We start from the raw sequence: 22,226 nt of genomic DNA, 5'->3' as shown, positions 1-22,226 counted from the left end.
CAAATACAAATAACTTCACCAGCATAAGCTGGAGAAATTTCCTCAGTGGAGACAACATAACACAAGTACTGATTCCACTTTACCATCCTGAGACAAATGCAGTTGGGAGAATATGTACAGAATTTAAGATTCATCAGAACATACTGTTCTACTAAACAAACTACCTGGATAAATTATATAACATCATTTGAAGAGATATCTAATAGTTCATAACACACTTCAACCAGTTGTACTTCAAATAGATTACTGCTTAACAAATTAGAAAATGATGAGTGGGTGAAACCATTTCAACAGCTCCCTAGAAATGATTTTTCTTAGGAGGTGATAGTAAAACAAGCTCTGGTAACATTGACAGATAAAGCTAGATACAGAAAGCACTAGACAGAGAAAGCAACACTTTAACAGAAAATTATCTAAAATACAGAAATTTCATGTGGGAGAGGGAGTACTAGTTAGAAACCATGTTAAGTCCTTACTCTTTACTAAAAAGAGTAAGAAATGGCAACTGATTTACACAGGACAATTCAAAATCACTGCAATAACCCATGCTGCAGCCTATTTACGTAACTATCCTGGAATTAATGAGATTAAGGGACCATACCCCGCCCAGGATACTTCCAGTAATGTTTTACAGCAGTATTTGTAGACGGTTAGGTATGCCATGGGTTTACTACAATGTAAATACACTCCTGGAAATTGAAATAAGAACACCGTGAATTCATTGTCCCAGGAAGGGGAAACTTCATTGACACATTCCTGGGGTCCGATACATCACATGATCACACTGACAGAACCACAGGCACATAGACATAGGCAACAGAGCATGCACAATGTCGGCACTAGTACAGTGTATATCCACCTTTCGCAGCAATGCAGGCTGCTATTCTCCCATGGAGACGATCGTAGAGATGCTGGATGTAGTCCAGTGGAACGGCTTGCCATGCCATTTCCACCTGGCGCCTCAGTTGGACCAGCGTTCGTGCTGGACGTGCAGACCGCGTGAGACGACGCTTCATCCAGTCCCAAACATGCTCAATGGGGGACAGATCCGGAGATCTTGCTGGCCAGGGTAGTTGACTTACACCTTCTAGAGCACGTTGGGTGGCACGAGATACATGCGGACGTGCATTGTCCTGTTGGAACAGCAAGTTCCCTTGCCGGTCTAGGAATGGTAGAACGATGGGTTCGATGACGGTTTGGATGTACCGTGCACTATTCAGTGTCCCCTCGACGATCACCAGTGGTGTACGGCCAGTGTAGGAGATCACTCCCCACACCATGATGCCGGGTGTTGGCCCTGTGTGCCTCGGTCGTATGCAGTCCTGATTGTGGCACTCACCTGCACGGCGCCAAACACGCATACGACCATCATTGGCACCAAGGCAGAAGCGACTCTCATCGCTGAAGACGACACGTCTCCATTCGTCCCTCCATTCACGCCTGTCGCGACACCACTGGAGGCGGGCTGCACAATGTTGGGGCGTGAGCGGAAGACGGCCTGACGGTGTGCGGGACCGTAGCCCAGCTTCATGGAGACGGTTGCGAATGGTCCTCGCCGATACCCCAGGAGCAACAGTGTCCCTAATTTGCTGGGAAGTGGCGGTGTGGTCCCCTACGGCACTGCGTAGGATCCTACGGTCTTGGCGTGCATCCGTGCGTCGCTGCGGTCCGGTCCCAGGTCGACGGGCACGTGCACCTTCCGCCGACCACTGGCGACAACATCGATGTACTGTGGAGACCTCACGCCCCACGTGTTGAGCAATTCGGCGGTATGTCCACCCGGCCTCCCACATGTCCACTATACGCCCTCGCTCAAAGTCCGTCAACTGCACATACGGTTCACGTCCACGCTGTCGCGGCATGCTACCAGTGTTAAAGACTGCGATGGAGCTCCGTATGCCATGGCAAACTGGCTGACACTGAAGGCGGCGGTGCACAAATGCTGCGCAGCTAGCGCCATTCGACGGCCAACACCGCGGTTCCTGGTGTGTCCGTTGTGCCGTGCGTGTGATCATTGCTTGTACAGCCCCCTCGCAGTGTCCGCAGCAAGTATGGTGGGTCTGACACACCAGTGTCAATGTGTTCTTTTTTCCATTTCCAGGAGTGTATATACTACTGAACATTTTTACCACCATGTGCCTATGTACGAAACTGCATATGATGTACCTTCACACTCATAATGTGTGCAATTTCAGGGATCACATTTCCCTACAGTTTGCCAACTTGCTTATCAAGGCCACCTGGGTCAGCCCCCTGACATGCTCTGGTTTTATTTAAGGGATCACAAACAAGTGCTCAGCCTATAACTTACATGTTGCTGTATAAAGTATACTGTGTTCCATAAATCATGTTTGTTATTTCTGCAACAAACTTGGCAGCCAGTGAGGGTTACATTTTCTCTTAGTGTTAGTGTCAGTGCTACATTTCCCGACAAACGTCTTGATGGAAGAAACACTCCAACATCTCATATTCAGCAGCAAACTTTCGTGGAACAACAGCAGGCTCTAGCCACTGCTCTCAATCAAGTGACATCTGTGTGTTTGCAGAAGGTTACTCTCCTGTCACTGCAACCGTCACCCTTTACAGCATACAATTAATCGGCTGCAGATACGGACTCCTACAAGACATGGTTATGCCAACATTTCCAAGTTTTTCGTAGGGACAATACAAACCGTGTGGGCTTTCTTTCTCGCCTGGCTTTCGCTGTGCATTTATCAGTTGTGCCAACCTGTGCCTTTACAAGAACTAGCTAGCTTGTCATTTGATGGAATGTGCATGCTTCTCAACCTATTACTGTGACAGGAGGCATGTTATTATAATATGTGTAGGATTTTACCATTGCCAGAAATGCCAAAACCTATCTTAAGTCTGGACTGCAGAATTACACAGGTTGAGCCATCATCATAAATTTGTCATTAGTCCCCATCATGAATTCTATGTTGATTGTATGATGCATGGTGACATTATTTGTCTGGCCCAGGATGGGAAAGTCTGCGAAAAAGTGCTTCAATGTGAGAATCCGATGCTTACAGATGTGCTCAATATAGCACAGTCCTTTGAAGTGTCAGAGCCACAGGGAATCAGTTTGCTGTGTGGGGGGAGGTATTAAAAGTTTCTCAGTCAATTCCTGTTAGTTATGCTGCAAGTGCTCAGGAAGACGGGGAGGCCACTGCAGCAGTACAACCTTCGACTCAGCATCGCATGGGGCAGTGTTGGTTACGGCCACAGCAGCAACAGGCTACATCAAAACAGCGGTGTGCGCCCCCCCTTCCAACTTGCCTATACTGCTTCGTCCAGCACGAGCATGCTGTGTGCCCTAAGCGTTGGGCTGTTTTTCAAACATGGCAGACACAGTTGTACCGATGGACATAAACTGTATCTCTGCAATGACTATCTCTGCAATGACTGTCTCTCCAAAAAAAAATTGTTTATTGACTTGTGTATGTTTAATAAACTGCTAAAAATGCAAGTAGACACAGGAGCTACAGTTATTTTAGCAAATGCACAAACGTACATGGACTTGTGCTCGCTTCCCCTCACACAGGTTTCACAAAAGTTGGTTAGCAACAATAAATGCCAGATTCCGATCCTAGGTCAGTTCCCTGCTCCAGTCTGTTCCAAATTTGTTGTATGCACCCTCACTTCCCTTGTGGATCATTCCCGTACCACGACCAGTTTGGGTTAGATGCGTTTAATACTTTCCGTTCCTATGTTGCTGACAAGGTAAATTTAGTGTCAGATCATGGTCCATATCAGCAACTGGAGTCCATCTGCTCTGAGTTTCGTCTCTGTTTTCTCCTGGGCTCAGCTGTGTTGCCCGTTTTCAGACCCACTTTATGACGACAGAGTCCACTCGTCCTTGTTTTTCTCCCCCCGACGCCGCGGCAGATGCCTGTCGCACAGTGCAACTCTATCAAGGCTGAATTAACACCATTTGGTGTTGCTTGATGTCATTCTGCTTATTTCTTCCAGTTCTTGGGCTACACAACTGGTGATAATTCACCATTAAGAAGCCGATGGGTAAGCTTTGCCTCTGCAGCAACTTTTGTTTCACGATTAACGCACAGTCTGTGATAGGTACATACCTTTTGGTACACACTGATGAGTCGCTTGCAAAATTATAAGGCGGCCACTGCTTCTCCATGACTGATTTGTCAGAAGTGTGGGTTCAAATGGCTCTGAGCACTATGGGACTTAACATCTGTGGTCATCAGTCCCCTAGAACCTAGAACTACTTAAACCTAACCAACCTAAGGACATCACACACATCCATGCCCGAGGCAGGATTCGAACCTGCGACCGTAGCAGTCGCGCGGTTCCGGACTCAGCGCCTAGAACCGCTAGACCACTGCGGCCGGCTTTGTCAGAAGTGTATCTCCAACTCCTCTTAGATGAGGCCATTAGGTGTCTCCTCATTGTCAATACACCTTTCATCCTATACCAATATCAATGCTTGCCTTGTGGCATTGCTAGTGCGTCTGCAATTTTTCATGATTTTTTAGAACAGCTGACAACCTCTGTGCCTGGCTGCATCAATTACCTCGATATCTTTTTTGGATTCTTCCACCGAAGGCCACCTCAGAAATCTCTGATTATTTTTCTTGTTTTGCAGTCTGTGGGTCTCAAGTGCAATCTTGCCATATATCAATTTTTTTTAGCTGTCAACTGAGTACTTAGGTTTCATACAGGGGTCAAACCATTTTGTCACCATGTTGATGCAATTGTGGCTTTGCCACAGCCGACCTCTGTTAAGGCACTGCAGTTGCTTCTAGATAAAGTTGTGTACTACCATAAGATTATTCCAGACACATTCACTGTTGCTCAGCTCCTGCATGCGCTTCTGCATAATAATGCGTCCAAGCTTGCAACTAACTGTCCACTTTGCTTAAATCTCAGCTTCAATCTGCTCCGTATATGGCCACTTTTCAGCTGGGTCAACATCTCTTGTTGGCTACAGATGCCTCTCAGCACAGTCTTGGTGCGTTGTTGGTGCACAAACATGTGGAAGTGTCTAAACAACCCACTGCTTACACTTATAGGACTTCGACTTGGAAGGGAGGCTTTAGTGTAGAGACAGCCACGGCGTGCCAAACTGCACGCATGTACAGATGTGCTGCATGCGTGCCGTCCAGGGCTCGGTCCGCCTTGCCACTACTCAGCTTTCCTTGGTCTTTCGTGGCACTGCTCGGCACGGTGCGACATTACACTAGCTGTGCGATGCGACATCTTTTCATCCGGCGTAGGGTGCATTAGCTGATTCGTAGTGGCAGCCATGCTTATTCCTCGCTATTTGTTAGCGATTTGTAGGAAGTTTATAAGTACTGTACAGTGGTTGTTGCAATTGAACACACGCTCACAAAGAGGGGGGGTAGCGACACAACGTCACAAGCCTTCAGAGCTGAATGGCAATTGCAATATTTTTTTTGAAGAGAAGGATGAAAATTCTCAATGTCTATTATGCAGTCGCATACTTGCCGGGCACCGCAAACTTGCAATAGAACAACATTATAACACCACACACAAAGGACTTAATGATTTTGTTGGGAACAAGTTGGCGGAATTAAGAAGATTTAGTGTTATGCAGTGAGACGGACCGAACGCGAGTAACACTTACAAATCTTTGTGATTCCGATGTTTGTATTTGTACATATTTGTAGTTAGAATTCGAATTTAGAGTTCACTCAATTTTTGTTTCCTTTTTTTAGCCTTCAACCGAACGTAGCGACCTGTCTATAAGAGCAAGCTACAAAATAGCACTCAAAATTGCAAGAGCGAATCAGCCTTTCAGTGATGGTGATTTCATCAAGGAGTGTACTGTTGAGGTGGTGGAACTCTTGACGCCACTGGAAGTAAAGAAGTTTAGTGAAACTAGTCTTTCCAGACAGACAATAGCTCGCCGCATAGCTGGTATGGCAGCGGATGTCTACTGGCAGTTAATTGATAGTGCCTGCAAGTTTATTGCATTCTTGATTGCTTTGGACGAGTTGACCGACATTTCGGACACAGCACAACTAGTGATTTATGTTGCTGGAGTCGACACAAATTTGCACATGACGGAAGAACTGTTAGATTTAGTACCAATGAAACACACAACGACGGGTACCGACTTGCTAAAAGCAGTTTAAGAGGCAGTTGAAGCAGTTGGCATTAATTGGAAAATTTTTGTTTCAGTCACCACGGATGGAGCGCCAGCAATTTGAGGTGCTCAAAATGGGCTTGTAGCATTGTTGCGTAAAAAACTAGGACGATCGACAGAAGATTTGTACAGAATTCATGGTTTTGTACACCAAGAAGCTCTTTGTGCTAAGTATGCAAATTTGGAGCACGTGATGAAGCTGGTAGTCACCACAGTGCATTTTTTGAAGTTGCATGGCTTAGTACACTGTCAGTTTCAACAGTTTCTCATGGAACTGAACGAAGAGTAAGGAGATGTTATTTACCACTGGGAAATACGTTGGTTAAGTCGAGGATCATGCCTCAAAAGATTTTTCAATTTAAGACTCGCTATTGTTGAGTTCCTGAAGGAAAAAGGAAAGGCAGAGCCAAAATTAGAAGAGCCAAAATTAGATCGAAAATGGCTTGCAGACCTCACCTTTTTAGTTGATCTGACTGCACACTTCAAAACTCTCAATAAGACTTTGCAAGGTGAGTAGCAGCTTATTTCTGATCTGATGAAAAATGTGGATGCATTTAATAAGAAACTTGCATTGTGGAAGGAACAACTCATGAAAATGAATACTGCCCACTGCCCTACGCTCTCTAAAGTCAGAGAGAACGCAACTTCTGATGAATTCGTTTCTGTGTTGGAGGAACTATTTAATTTTCTTAACGTTTTCAGGACACTGCCAGTCTGACATCTGTTTTTGAACTATTTTCTAGACCCTTTGCTGTTTCAGTTGAAAGTACTCCAGTGCATTTGTAAATGCAATTGATCAATCTGCATAGTAATACCAGTTTAAAGGACAAATTTTTTTACGTAAAAACTGTCCAGGAATGTTACGAAGGTTTTCCTCGAGAAGAGTTTCCCCGTCTCCCCAATGAGGCTGCAAAAGTTATATCAGTGTTTGGATCGACATACGTGTGCGAAAGGTTTATTTCGATTATGAAACTAAATAAGTCAGGATTACGTGTCAATCTGAGTGATGAAAATATGACAAACTGTTTGCGTTTGTCCGTGTACCGTCAGCTTGTGCCAGATATGTACTTTATTATGCCTACAGTGAACCAAAAATAATTAAATTAATTGTGATAATTTTGTTGTATTTGTCATATGTTTTGTTGAGAATGTAGTTATTGCAAATTTTGTACAGTAGTTCCAGAATATAAAATTTGCTTGTTTCACATGTAGTTGGAATCACTTATTCCACATCATACTGCATGCTGTAGACTACTTTCAAGTCTGTTTCTATATCTCAGCTTAAATGTTGTAAGAATTTTACGAGTGACGATGTGAGAAGCACAATATTGTTGGTGTAATGCAGTTTCAAACCCAGAGTTATTGTTATTTTTCTGTAGGTGTACGAACAGCCAACAAAGATTCAGTATTGCTCAACATGATGTGTTGTACAGAGCTTAATATTATCAAATGTCGTAATATGAAACTAAGCCACATGCTAGCAGGGCGGTGTTGCTTACGCGAATGCACTGTCGCGTGCGGCGTGTTCATAGTTCCACGCATGCGCGCGCAGTCAGCTGGTGTGGCAGTGGGGGACGTGTGACGTCAGAAGGGAGCGATGCACATATGCCACGTTCTTGGCCATCCCTGCTTTAGCGACTACGTTTGCTCTCAAGACATTTCACATCTTTTTGTATGGTTCCAAATACCACTTACTCATGGATCACATGCCACTGGTTGTTCTTTTCAACCCTTAGGCTTCAGTGCCAGACAAGGCAGTGTGGTGTCACCACCAAACACCACACTTGCTAGGTGGTAGCCTTTAAATCAGCCGCGGCCCGTTAATATACGTCGGACCCGCGTGTCGCCACTATCAGTGATTGCAGGCCGAGCGCCACCACACGGCAGGTCTAGTCTACACAGACTCCCTAGCACTCGCCCCAGTTGTACAGCCTACTTTGCTAGCGATGTTCACTGTCTACATACGCTCTCATTTGCAGAGACGACAGTTTAGCATAGCCTTCAGCTACGTCATTTGCTACGACCTAGAAAGGAGCCATATTCAGTTACTATAATTACTATCTTCAAGAATGTATTCTGAACAGATAATATTGTGAGTCATGTACCATCAAGAGCGATGTTCATCATTAATGGATTAAAGTTAAGTATCCAACTAATTACGTCCGCTTTCTGAATTCTCATTCCTTGTCATGTTCCAAACCTCATGTCAGTTCTTCCCTCCTCATGCCAGCCTGCGTGAGCTAAAACGCGTGCATTTCGGCCTCCACTCGCAACATGGTGTTGGCTCTTCTGCTAACACAAAATTAGCGATGAGGAGTAAAAATGGTGTTCTTAAATATACTGACATATGTCATTGAGACTGCCCTGATTTCATTGTGTAATGGCTTCACCACAATTTCCAGATGTACTGCCTGAATTTTATCGCTTACAGAATCAGCAGACGCAGGCATTACTGGATGGCCTTGGACATCTCGTCCAGGATCAATGTGCAATGCAAAACGATGTGGCACCCGCTACTCCACCGCTAACGCAGCCACAACATGCAGTTGCACCGACCCTCAGACCTTTTGATGCTGCACTGGAAAGCTGGACGGAGTGGTCACACCAATTTGGATTCCATCTCGCCGCCTACAGAATTCAAGGTAACAAGCGGCAGCCTTTTCTTTTGTCGTATGTCGATGTGCAAACCTACCGTGTGATAGTCCAATTATTTCCCTGACGCAATGTAGAAACTCTGTCCTACGAAGAAATTCTGTCTGCATTAGATGCATATTTCAAACAATCAGTCAATGTAGTTGCGAAACGGTATACCTTCTTTCATACAATACGTACGGCAGGTCAGACTAATCGGGAGTGGGTTGCAACCTTGCAAGGCCTTACTAGGGATTGTGCTTTCGTGTCAATGTGGACTCCAATATTCAGATACTTTGGTACATGATGCAATTGCACAGAACGTTTCTGATGTTCGTATAAGGGAACAGATTTTGAAACTAGTCAATCCCTCTCTTCAACAAGTGATGGACATATTGGATCGGCAGGACACACTTGACTTTTCTCAGGAATCATTTGAAACTTCGCCAGCTATGTGTCAGGTTAACTGGCCCGCCGGGCGAGCTGCACGGAGCAGTAAACAGCCCTCGCGCCCGGCCGCACCGCTGCCTCCAGGCTCTCAGCCACATGTGCCGCGCCGGCAAGCAAATGCAGGGCTCAAATCATGCCCGCGGTGCACTAATAAACATTCGCGCGAGAAATGCCCGTCACGCCAAGCTCTTTGCTTTTACTGTAATAAAAAAGGACATGTTCGGAGTGTTTGCCAGAAAAAGCTCAAATCGAAAACTCAAAACCATTACAGGCCCTTTACTTCACGAAGGAATTGGAATCGAACCACGGATACTCAGGCTCGCAAACCTTCACCCATGGAAATTCAACTCTGCCCAGTGCTACTCTCTCTAAAAGTGACTGTGTTCGTCCCACAAATAGTGTGCGTCGACATCGCCGGAACTCCCGGCAAGTCGCAAGTGATTTTGTAGCAGTGTCAGTTCACGCTGCACGAGACAGTCGCTCTTGTTGTCAGCAGGACAAACTTTTTGTAGACTTGGACATTAACGGCAAAGTGATACCATTCCAGCTCGACACCGGAGCTGCAGTTTCACTGATCAATCAGGACACTTACAAACTGCTGGGCACACCTCCGTTGCATGCCGCAAATGTAAAGTTAACTAGCTATTCAGGTCAAGAGATCCCTGTGTTAGGACAGTGCTACCTTCTTGCAACATCCAAAGTACAAACAAAACTTGTGTCATTTTACGTCCTACGTTCTTCTTCTGCAGTGAACTTGTTTGGTTTCGATTCATTTCAGTTGTTTAACTTTACTATAGCAAATCAGGTCCTATCAGTGAAGCAGACTGTGCCTTCTGACAGTGTTTCTCGTCTATGTGAAGAATTTGCAGACATTTTTGCACCGGACCTCGGTTGTGCTAAGAACTATAAAGCACATTTGGAACTGAAAGTAAACACGCAACCAAAATTTTTCAGAGCGCGTAATGCTCCCCATGCATTGCATGATGAGGTCGCAAAAACATTACACGATTTGAAATCACAAGGTGTAATTGAACGGGTGCAGGCTTCTCTCTGGGCATCACCCTTAGTAATTTTACCAAAACCTTCAGGAAAATTGAGACTTTGTGTGGACTTCAAGGCAACAGTGAATCCACAACTAGTGGTTGCAACTTTTCCTTTACCTTGCCTGGAAGATCTTTTTGACAAACTGTGCCCAGGCACATATTTTTCGAAGATGGACCTAGCAGATGCGTACTTGCAAATACCGGTGGACAAAGAATCCCAGCGCGTTTTGGTGGTTAACACGCATCTTGGTTTGTACAAATTCAAACGACTGCCATTCGGGTGTGCATCTGCCCCTGCATTGTTTCAGCAATATCAACGAACTGTTTGTGCGTCGGTCCCTACTGCAGCAAACTATCTGGACGATATTGTGATCTCTGGAAAGACGGAAGAAGAACATTTAGCCAATCTCAGAGTATTATTTCAGGTCTTGCGACGTACGGAAGGACAAATGTGTGTTTTCTGATCGTGACTTGCCATACCTGGGACATGTACTCAATGCCCAAGGCATACATCCCAGTCCCACGCACCTCCGTGCCATACACGACTTGCCTTCGCCACAGAATTTGAAGCAGCTGCAGAGTGTGCTGGTAAAAATCAACTATTATCACAGATATGTGCCGCATGCCTCTTCCATTTCAGCTCCGCTTCATCGCTTACGCCGTAAAGGTGTTCCATTCGTCTGGACGCCGGAATGCGAACACGCCTTTTGCCGGTTGAAATCGGCATTTCTTTCTAATACTTGCCTTACACCATGTGATCCCCAGAAGCCCTTTTTGTTGATGGTGGATGCATCGGATTTCGGGATCGGTGCTGTGCTTGCCCACAAAGATGGCTCGCACGATCGCCCTATTGCCTTTGCGTCCAAATTGCTCTCGTCCGCGCAAAGACATTATTCATAGATCAAGAAAGAAGCATTGGCTCTCGTATTTGGTGTTACAAAGATTCATGACTTCTTATATGGTCGTCACTTTACCATAATCACAGACCACAAACCTCTGACATCGCTTTTTCATCTGATCAAGCCTGTACCTCCATGTACAGTGCAGAAATTCATTCGCTGGTCTATTTTCCTCTCACAGTACCGCTACGATATCTTGTGTCGGTCCACTGCTAAGCATGTAAACGCTGATGCGTTGTCCTGTTTGCCTGTTGCTGAGGATTGGTCATTCGATTCCTCCGAACTTACTTGCATATTCATTGATTTGGAAACCGATGACATGGTTGAATCGTTTCCGATTGATTTTCATCGTGTAGCTACAGCCACAACTGCCAACCCTGCGTTTTGTTGCTACGCAATGGCCCTTGTCAAAGTCACGGATTGGGGACCTGTTGGTTCGCCAATTTTTTCTCACAAGGAGAGACTTTTTGTTTGACGTGGTGTTTTACTCTTGTGTTCTGATAATGATCAGTCCAGGGTCGTGGTCCCACATTCGTTACAGTCCTCCGTCTTAAAGCTTCTCCACCAAGGACATTGGGGTCTAGTGAGAACGAAACAACTTGCTCTTCTGCACTGTACTTGGTTCGGAATCAATGACGTGATTACGAATATGTGCTCTTCTTGCATGGTGTGTGCCGAACAACAATCAGCACCACCACGGAAATTCTTTGCATGGCCAAAAGCCACTTCCCTTGGCAATGCTTACACATCGATTTTGCTGGTCCATTCTGGAATGCTCGATGGTTGGTTGTGATAGATTCATTCAGTAATTTTCCTTTTGTTGTCCGGCTGTCTTTCACGACATCATCTGCCACCATCCAAGCGTTATCTGCTATCTTTTGCATTGAAGGTCTTCCATAGATAATTGTTTCCGACAATGGCCCACAATTCATGTCCGCAGAATTTCAGTCATACTGCAAGGCCAATGGTATTCAACCTCTGATGTCCGTGTCATTTTCGCCACAGTCAAACGGTGCCACTGGAATGATTGGTCAGGACTTTCAAGTCACAGATGTTGAAGTTGAAAAAGTCACATTCTCGGGAGGACGCGTTATTGCTCTTTTTGTCCTTGTATCGCTCTCAGCCCCGAGGTGGTCACTCGCCGGCTGAGTTGCTCCACGGTCGCCATCATCGAACCTTGATGTCTTTGCTACATCCGTCGCATCAGGTTCCTGTGCAGCGGCAGACACCTGCTTTTGTCCCAGGCGACGTTGTCTACTACCGCCACTATCGAGGTTCACGGCGTTGGCTCGAACGGTGCATTCTTCACTGCCTTGGACACGCTATGCATCTGGTTTTGGGGGCCTCTTGTGAGGTGCGCCAGCATCTTTATCAGCTGCGCCTCTGTCGTCACATGGGATCTGCCGCTTGGCGTCTGATTTCAGCGATGGTGCCATCCGGTCAGCACCCCGAGGACCCATCTACTGGCTCACCTCAACCCCAGGTGTTACCGACGCTGCCTACCATTTTGCCCCATGGCCACGCGCCGCTGCCGCCTGTTCTCCTGCCGGCGACGCCTGCAGTTGACGCGTCGCTGCAGCCGCCGGGCACCCCCTTGGTTACGTGCCGCCGATTGTTCCCCATGACCAGTTGTCCTCCGACAGGGAACTCTTGCCCACTCCAGACCATATGTCGTCTTCGCCCATCGGGTGCCCCGGCCCGATGGAGGTCGACCATTTGGCCCCTCCTGTCTCTCTACGGGCGCATACACCGCATGTTGGCGTGCACCCTGGAATAGGTTTTCAGGCGGTCCCTACCTCCTCGCGGTCCGAATGGCAGGGTGCGGGTGGCACAGCCTTGCTTGTTGTTAGACTTCAGTGCCAGACAAGGCAGTGTGGTGTGACTGCCAAACACCACACTTACTAGGTGGTAGCCTTTAAATCGGCCGCGGTCCGTTAGTATACGTTGACCCGTGTGTCGCCACTATCAGTGATTGCAGACCGAGCGCCACCACACGGCAGGTCTAGTCTACACAGACTCCCTAGCACTCGCCCCAGTTGTACAGCCTACTTTGCTAGCGATGGTTCACTGTCTACATATGCTCTCATTTGCAGAGACGACAGTTTAGCATAGCCTTCAGCTACGTCATTTGCTACGACCTAGCAAGGTGCCATATTCAGTTACTATAATTTTTATCTTCAAGAATGTATTCTGAACAGATAATATTGTGAATCATGTACCGTCAAGAGCGATGTTCATCATTAATGGATTAAAGTTAAGTATCCAACTAATTACGTCCGCTTTCTGAATTCTCATTCCTTGTCATGTTCCAGACCTCACATCAGTATAGTTCTTCCCTCCTCACGCCAGCCTGCATGAGCTAAAATGCGTGCATTTCGGCCTCCACTCGTAACACGGTGTTGGCTCTTCTGCTAACACAAAAGGCAGCATGTTTGCACTGATGGGTTCTCTCGTGTCTCATTATCATTGTCAGATGCATTACCAGCCGACAGTGAAACACACCAATGCCGATGCCTTATGTCGCCTTCCAATTGGGCCAGACCTACTGTTCGATCTGGATGAATAGCTTTGTTTTTAGTTAGACATTGAGAATCAGAAAGCGGTCGATGGTTTTCCCATCTCTAGTGCCACAATCACCTCAGCCATTGTGGTGGATCCTCTACTCAGTCAGGTCCTCTCCTGTGTGCAGTATGGTTGGCCAGAAAATCCCCCGGGCTGTGCCTTGGATCCCTTGCATAATTACTTCTCCCTCCAGCACCGCCTTCTGTGTTTGACTGGGTTCTTTTGTTAGCTACAGAGATTGTGATTCCTGCTTCCTTAGGCCATAATATACTGTGGATTTTGTGTTTTGGTCATTGGTGGACCTCTCGCACCAAAGCTTTGGCCTGTCGACATATGTATTAGCTGGGCATAGTTGGGGACATTATGCGGCTTCTCACTGCTTGCACACACAATGTTCAGCAACAGGCAGCCCCATGGGCATCTTTATCTCCCTGGTAAACGTTGCAGCACCCGTGGGAGCTTCTAGTTGTCGATTTTGCTGCACCCTTTCTAAATTAGTATTGGCTCATGGTACTGAATGCCTATTTCAACTTTCCCTAGATGGCATGTTGCCCGTCCCATCTGCAGCAGCCACTATTTTGGCCCTGTCCAAGATTTTTGCAATTTAGGTGCTATCATATACCATGGTTACTGATAATGGCCCCCAGTTAGTTTCTCAAGAATTTGCATCCTTTTACCTGGCTATTGGTGTTTGCCATTCACAACTCCCCCATTTCATCCTCAATCTAATGGTGAGGCTGAATGCATGGTTTGGACATTTAAAACTCAGTCACAGAAATATGTTCCCGGAAGTTCCTTTAGACTGCTTGTACGATTTTAATTTGGTGGGGGACAAGAGCTACATGGACCCCAGCCACGGACCCTCCTTCAGCTGTTGCATCCTACGCCACCTCCAAAGGTGTTGCCTGCTCCATGAGTGTTCCGTCCGGGTGCTCCTGTCTGCGCTCACGGTTTCGGCCAACAACAGAACTAGGTTCCTGCCTTCATAAGGCACCTGTGCTTCATCCACACTCCTAACGTTTGGAAGTCCGGTCACTTCGACCAGCTGCGGCCGTGCTTTGCAGTGTCTGTTCTAGAGAGCCCACCACCTACCCTACCCCTGCCACCACTGACACCTGTTCCTGTGTCACAGATGGTCTGATTCACGCCACAGTGGGGTCATTGCCTGGCAGATTGCTGTCTTGAGTTCCTGCCTCTGCACCACTTCTCTACTGCCACTGATAGTGCAGTCTCTGCTGCACCTGATGCCGCAGCCGCCACCGCCTCCGTTGCTGGGCCCTGTGCGGCTGTTGTCTCCGACGCCCATGCTGACGCCTCTGGTGATGACCTCAATGAGGACATCACTATGGAAATGCTATCCCCAATTCTGCCATACAGCCTCTCATGAGAGGGGAGAACGGCACACCAAATCACGCGTCACTGCTTCCACTCCTACTCGCCAGTGCCTGCCTGCCACATGCTGCAGCACCTGTCATCAGTTGATGAAATGGACATCAGCGCCATCACTGGTGTTTTCTGTGACTCATAATCTCAGTGGCTTGTGAGATCAGTGCTTTTATCCCCACAGTACCAGTGATTTTTTGATATCAGTGCTTTTTTTGGTACCCGTGATCTTTTTCCAGTATCAGTGCTTTTTTTCTGTCACGCAATTTTTCCATACCTAGTGTTTTTATGTATGTATATGGCTTTCCCACCCCCTTTGTACCTTTACTTATGATGCGTATTATTTCAGGGATCGCACGTTCATACAGTTCACACTCCCACTTAGAGATGCCACCTTGGTTGGCCCCTGGTGTGCTCTGGTGAACCACCAAGGAAACAGTAATACTTAAGCAGTCACAAACAAGTGTGGCCTATTCTTTATGCTGTATTACTGTTGTCCAGTCAACGTGTTCAGTGTTACACACAACCTGTATCTTACATGCTGCTCTACACGGTACTACGTTCCATAAATCATGTTTGCTCTTGCTATAACAGCATAACAGCATTCAGTCACAAATGTGACAAAATGGTGCTTTAAAAGCATTCAGAACCGAGGTTCTGTAAGAAAAATCTTTTCATGTGGTTGAAGGCTCTGGTTCTGGTTTTCCCTAGTCTTTCACAAGACCTGATCAAATGGTGAAACAGCACAAAGAAACTTCTAATCCAGGGTGAAAAATATAATCCAACCTCATGAGTAGATAAAAATAAAAGGAATCATTAAACTGATTATGTACAAAGAAAACTAATGTATTACTGAAAACTACATGTAACACTACTTTAATATTGCAGGATATGTGAAACAAAGTTATTATGTATAGCCATTTTCCTTTGCTTCATGTCACTTTGTCTAAATCTGTTTTCCTGATTACTTCAAGGTGACAAATAACTTTGAATTGCAATATATTTCTACCTCTACCTTCTCAAGTTAACCTAAAATCAAACAAAATGAAAACTGTACAAAAAATTATGAAAGAAACAATAAAAAAAAACCAACATGTCCTCCATCCAAAGATATGACTGAATAGTGGAGGGAGTGAAATTAGAATGGTGATAGAAATATTTACATACTACAAATGTCTTTCCGTGTTAAGGGCAATGTAACATTAAATACAGAATTTCGTGACTTGCAATATTAGTAATGCCTGATCTAGGCAACAAAAATGCCTAGATGATCTGTGCACGAGTTTTTAAATCTTTGTTGCACTTACTTTCTTTGCTTGCTACACTACGTCTGTTATAAAATACATTACAGCTGTTTTTCATACTCCATTTTGCTGATGTTTGTCCATGAGAGAACTTGTGGAGGTACATATCTCTTTCTTACAATAAAACCCAACTAGTTGGTGAGCTTACTACAGCTCAATATTGTGTTTATTTCAAAGAACTCAGACAATTTGTCAGTGATTAATAGTTTTCATTTCATGGTGACGAGAGTGAAGATGGAGTTACTGTTATGTGTAATGGTATCTGTGAATGTGTCTGATGCTGTAACAAACTGACACACTGATTGCTCATTTCTGTTTGGTATATTTCTAACACTACATTTCTGCAACTTCTTTCTGAATTTTCATTTTTATATAAGTTACAACTAAATCGTCATGTCTTAATGCTGTAAGTTATCAGGTAGTATAGGCAAATAAAACAAAATAACTAAAATATATTGTCACATTAAACCAAACACTAGGACAACAAACCTCTCCAGTCCTTTCCCTTCACCCCTCTTCCTTCACCTTCAACTCTTCTGCCAGAAGAAGGAGCCTCTGGCTTCGAAAACTTGTAAAAGTTAAACCCTTTTGTGTGTGTGTGTGTGTGTGTGTGTGTTCCCCTGCCGCCGCTTGGTAAGTAGATTTTTTATCTATCCATTTACAATATATAATAAAAATTGCATATTAAAGATAAAAGTAAAGATTCAACAACAAATTGTGAAGTATACCATTCAAGGCCTAGCCAAAACTCAGACTGCGGAAAATTACTGTAAGAAAGCAGGTGTTGCCTTTTTGGCTGGAAATAGCTTAGAATAAATGGATAAAAGAATGGAGAAAAGTATTTCCTAACAAGATATTGCTGCCAAAATTTACAGAATACCCAACTGTAGCCCACAATTTCCTTTGAAATAAGATATGCACAGTCATAGGAATCTTTCTTATTTAAAAAAAAAAAAAAAAAAGAAAAGAAAAACTACCTAAATATACAATGATATTACAGAACAGTTGTTTTTTAATGAGGCTGCTGTTGCCACAAATATCTAAGAAGCACAAATTTAGTTTATAACTGATGATACAGCACCAATTTTGCGCAAGACTAAAAAGAAAAAAAAGGTATACACAGACTCTCATGCAGTAAATTCCAGATGTTGGTTTAAGTGTGTAAATAAACATGTGAAATGCACAGAATTTTTGCTGCTAAATTCATGACATCATCTGCAGTAGGAGAACCCTGTAATGTTAGTTTATAACACTCAAAATAAGGAAAGTCACGTAACACTAAGAAAGCTCATCTTCCACTTCGGGCAGATAATAGAGATAGTAAATTACGTAAGTAAGAGCACACAAAAACACAGACAGAAAGGATAACAATATCTTAAAAATTGCAGATCACCATACACTTAATTGAAAAGAAAGTCCAATTTGAAACCAAAATTCATGTGATCAATATTGCTCGTTTTGGGCACTAAGGAGCTTCCAATTAATTTATTATAAAATTGCATCACATAGTTCTTAACCATTTATTAAACTTGCCAAGTTATTTCAGAACAGAATTCTAAATTATGATTATTAAATATAGCTATTTTGGAGATTGCAATATTGGGTACTCAACACTTAAACAACTAAGGGACAGTGGATTATTTTACCTTCAGTGAAGAGATGCAAACGAAGGCCACATGTAGTTAGTCTCTCCCGAATAACCTCTGCACGTTCCAGATACAGGTGGTTATGGTAGCAACACAGTGGTAACTGCGGTGTGCGACATTCACTCAGACTGCTACCGCTGTACACTGATGTCCGAGAGACCACCGGTGAAGATCCATTAGGAAACTGCAGAGACCCCAGGCCATGTGCATAACCTGGCTGCCAAAGACATAAGAGTGTTACTTCTATTCTATGTATCATAATTTAACAACTGAATCTTTTTGAGTACAAAAAGTTAAAATGTGGCTCTCACTTTATTCAATACACTTGCATTTAGCAGTATCAAAAATGAGTTAGACATCTCTCACCTCAGTGTACACAATAATTGGGTAGGTGTGACCCAGTCTTGCAATGCAGCTGCCATACTAACAAGAATGATGATCACCTTCAAGAGTGCATCAGAACTGTCACTGAAGTCAACACTTGCATTATGGTTGCACACAATCACTAATATAACACCTCCGCCACTCATGGGATTGGAAGCAACAATACGTGAATTGAAAGTTATATTTCTCAAACCATGACATGACCTCCAAATCCATGAGATCCTAGACTGTTTTCCTTCAAATTGGATTAAGTACTTGAATTCAGTATGGCAAGTTATGAAGGATAATTTCAACACCTAAGAAGAATGGTGCTAGACATAGAACTTAACCATAATGTATCAGCAAGGTGTTACAGATCTCTCTGCTGGATTGTCTATTTTCAGTTGCTAGTAATATGAAAATATTATGAAAGGCCACTATTCACTGTATACCGGAAATGATGAGTTGCAGAGAGGCACAACAAAAAGACTGCTAAACAAGTAAGATTTCATCCAAAAAGCCTTCTTCTGAATTAGGCAAAACACACACACACACACACACACACAAATGATGTGCCTGTCCTTGACTCACATTTCCATTATGTGCTGGGTAGCAATTTATCCTTCCATAGTATTGCCATTATTCGATCCTGAATTTCCCATTATTTGATTCTGCTAATAATATGATATTTATGATTTTTTGGATACATCTGTCTAGGTGCAATTTATATTTTGATTGGTGAAATTTGCCTTTATTTATTGAGGTGACCTGAAATACATACTACCTGTAGATAAATACAACTTAAAAATCATTATTATGCAAGAGGAATTCATTCCAAAAAGGAATGTGTGAACTAGACTCAACCAATTATGGGAAGTGCCTTATACAATGTCATTGTGAACAACTGAGGACTCTGCAACCTTTCCTCCAATGACTTTGGAGCTCATGAACAAACTATAGAATTCATGTTTAAAGAATGTCTTCTGCAAAAATACATTTGTAAGACTTGGACATTTTATAGATACCACACCTTCAGCCTTCAACTGTCAACAGCTGCTGGATATAGTGTTATGAGATGTCCTATCTTCCCACATTTTGCTCTGTTTTGTGTAACAGCTGCTGTTATGTCGTTTAAATCTATACACAAGAAACAAAAATCATAAGAGATATGCTAATTCTCTTGCATGAAGGACTGAGTAGGCCAGCAAGTGGCTAGCATATTCATATTACTACATGCTTCTTGTGTGATGAAAAAAGCTTTACAAAAGACCAACAAATCAACTAGGGATATTTCAGTGTATCCAGTTGTGGCTAATTTCTTATTATGGGAATCAAGTATGCCATTACTCTTTTGTTGTGCTGATGACACATTCATGACTTGGTCAAATAGTGTTATGGCTCTTCCCCATTTCCTTGATATGATGAATATCATGCCTTCTAATATAAAGTTCACAAATCAGATGAAGAGAGACAGAAAATTACCATTATCGGACATTTCAGTTAAACAAAAATTTGATGAATTTCTTTGTCACACTGTGTACTCAGACTAATGCATACAGGCTTTTATCTTGGCATGGAGAGCTCATATTATTTGGCTAAAAAGAGAGAAATTTAAAATACAGAGTTCCACAAAAGACACCTGGGAGGGGTCCACTAGTCACGCAGTGTGTTTGTCATCTGTTTCTGCTGTGTCTGGCAGTTGGCATTATGAGTAGTTCTCTGACACCAATACTTTCCGTGCATCCCCTACACTGGCTGAGTGTACTGGTATATTTTTTGTTTTTTCAAATGCATCATTATTGCAACTGCGCCAAGTCATGGCTTTCCCTGCCTATATGTCGCTGGGCCTCGCCCTCAGAAAAACCACTTGTGTATCTTCTATACTGTATGACTTAGTGTTCAGGTGTTTTGTTTTGAGTTTCCTGTTGAGTATCCATTTGGCATGGTATACATGAAGGATTAACAAGTTTTTCTTGAGTTGAACTATGCAAAAACAAATTTGTGTGTGGAAAGTAGGCCTGAATTCATATGAAAATTTCCCAGTGTGCATGTTCCCAATGATTCAATGATATGCAGATTAGTGAAGAAATTTCAAGAGACTGGATCTGTGTTACAAAAATGAAGGTCTAGGGAACCTAATGTTTTAACCAAAAATAAATTACAGGTGATAGTGGAGACCTTGGAGAGAAGTCCGAGAGAAACTCTACACTGTTTGGCACTTCAGACCGGTATGTCAAGAGCATCTGTTCACAGAGTTGTGCGCTCATTCATGTTGAAACCATATAAAATAATCATAGTGCATGAACTGAGGAACTCTGATACTGTTGCTCAACATCGTTATTGCAACCAGCTGTTACAATCTGTGCATGATGGAGAAGCTGATTCTGAGATGCGTGTTTTTTATAATTAAGTATGGCTGCATGTGTCACGGTATGTAAATTCTCAGAACAATCGATGCTGGAGCTCCAAAAACCCTTACAAATTACATCAACAATCTCTGCATGATGTGAAAACAGGAATGTGGCGTACAGTTAGCGCAAAACGGATTACTGTACCACTCTTTTTCCACAAAACAATACGTTCCAACAGGTATGTGAACAATATACTGCATCCTTATTTTGGTAACTAATCCCTAATGAAAAGATGTACGTTTACTTCATGCAGGACAATGCAAGTCCACACATCGCCACTGCTTCTATGACAGCAATATGAAGTGTTTTTGACGACAGGATAGTCAACTGTCCTCTTCGTTCTCCAGATATAAATCTGTATGATTTTTATCTCTGGGGAATGTTGAAAGACAAGGTGTATGCAACCAATCCCCACACACTCGAAGAACTGGAAGACAGGATTGGACTAGTCATTTTCCAGATTTTGGCAGTCAAAATTCGTCAAGTGTTTACAAATGTTTTCATAAGATGTCTGGCTGCTCTTACCATACAGAGGGACATCATTTTGAGCACCTACTGTAAGTAAACGTAATCTTAAATTAAACAGATGGCAAAACTGTATATGCTTAACTCAGGGGACGTGCATATGCAGCTGACTATGGGCAGATTAGTGGCCAATAGTTGGGTGTGACGGCTGCTGGTAGATGCGGTGGTGGCGGCCGGTGGCTGAATACCGCACGAGCTGAGGAATCCTCCTAGGCATCTTTTGTGAGACACCCTGTACTTAAATATATAGCACCATGACCATTTCCAATAAGAATTGCCTGTATTCTAAGATAACACATCTATTAATGGTAGTTTGGAGAACAGAAATGGTAATAGGCATTGAGTATATCATACCAAAAAAAAGAAAAAGTGGACAACCATTACAAATAATTCATTTGCAACACTTCTGGCTTTTGTAGTGTTCCACACAGTAAAATAGCTAGAAAACAAGGAGGAATTTTATCAAATTGTGTTTGCCGAAGAGATTAAAAAGTGCTCCACACCTATAAAGAGACAATTGTGCCCTCAGGGTATGTGTAATACACAGGATTAGTCACCTAAAACTTGCACCGGAAATATTGCAGAAATCAACTGACCTGCAGTTTTCAAGACTGGACTGGTAGTCAGGGGGTCATATTAATTATCAGCCAGCCAACAGATGGTAATAATACTCAGAAAACGTATTTATTGTGCATACACACACATCTTTTTTTTAATGGAGTATTGCCTATTGACAACAACAAACTAAAAGTAAGCTAAATTAGAATGCCAGTGGTGTTTGTTGCAGGAGTCTAGTGTGAGTCTTTTACAAAACATTGTACTGTGCAAAGTTTCCACACTGACACTTGTTTTGTGCCGTTCAACCTGTGTAGT

The 22,226-nt window shown here is 43.6% G+C and overlaps 1 protein-coding gene across 1 annotated transcript in view; it reads right to left on the bottom strand.

The window, feature by feature from the left end:
• The window catches only part of LOC126091978 (PHAF1 protein CG7083), a 141,018-nt gene that overhangs the window by 78,596 nt on the left and 40,196 nt on the right, over positions 1–22,226 (bottom strand). The window contains exon 6 of the mRNA XM_049907343.1: positions 18,055–18,271. Coding sequence (XP_049763300.1) covers positions 18,055–18,271 — 217 coding nt within the window. The remainder of the gene's footprint in view (positions 1–18,054; positions 18,272–22,226) is intronic.

This window comes from Schistocerca cancellata, chromosome 7 (assembly GCF_023864275.1).
Source record: "Schistocerca cancellata isolate TAMUIC-IGC-003103 chromosome 7, iqSchCanc2.1, whole genome shotgun sequence".
In the NCBI taxonomy this organism is placed as follows: Eukaryota; Metazoa; Arthropoda; class Insecta; order Orthoptera; family Acrididae; genus Schistocerca; species Schistocerca cancellata.
The sequence above is the reverse complement of the archived record's forward strand: the minus strand, read 5'-3'. Positions and strand labels throughout refer to the sequence as shown.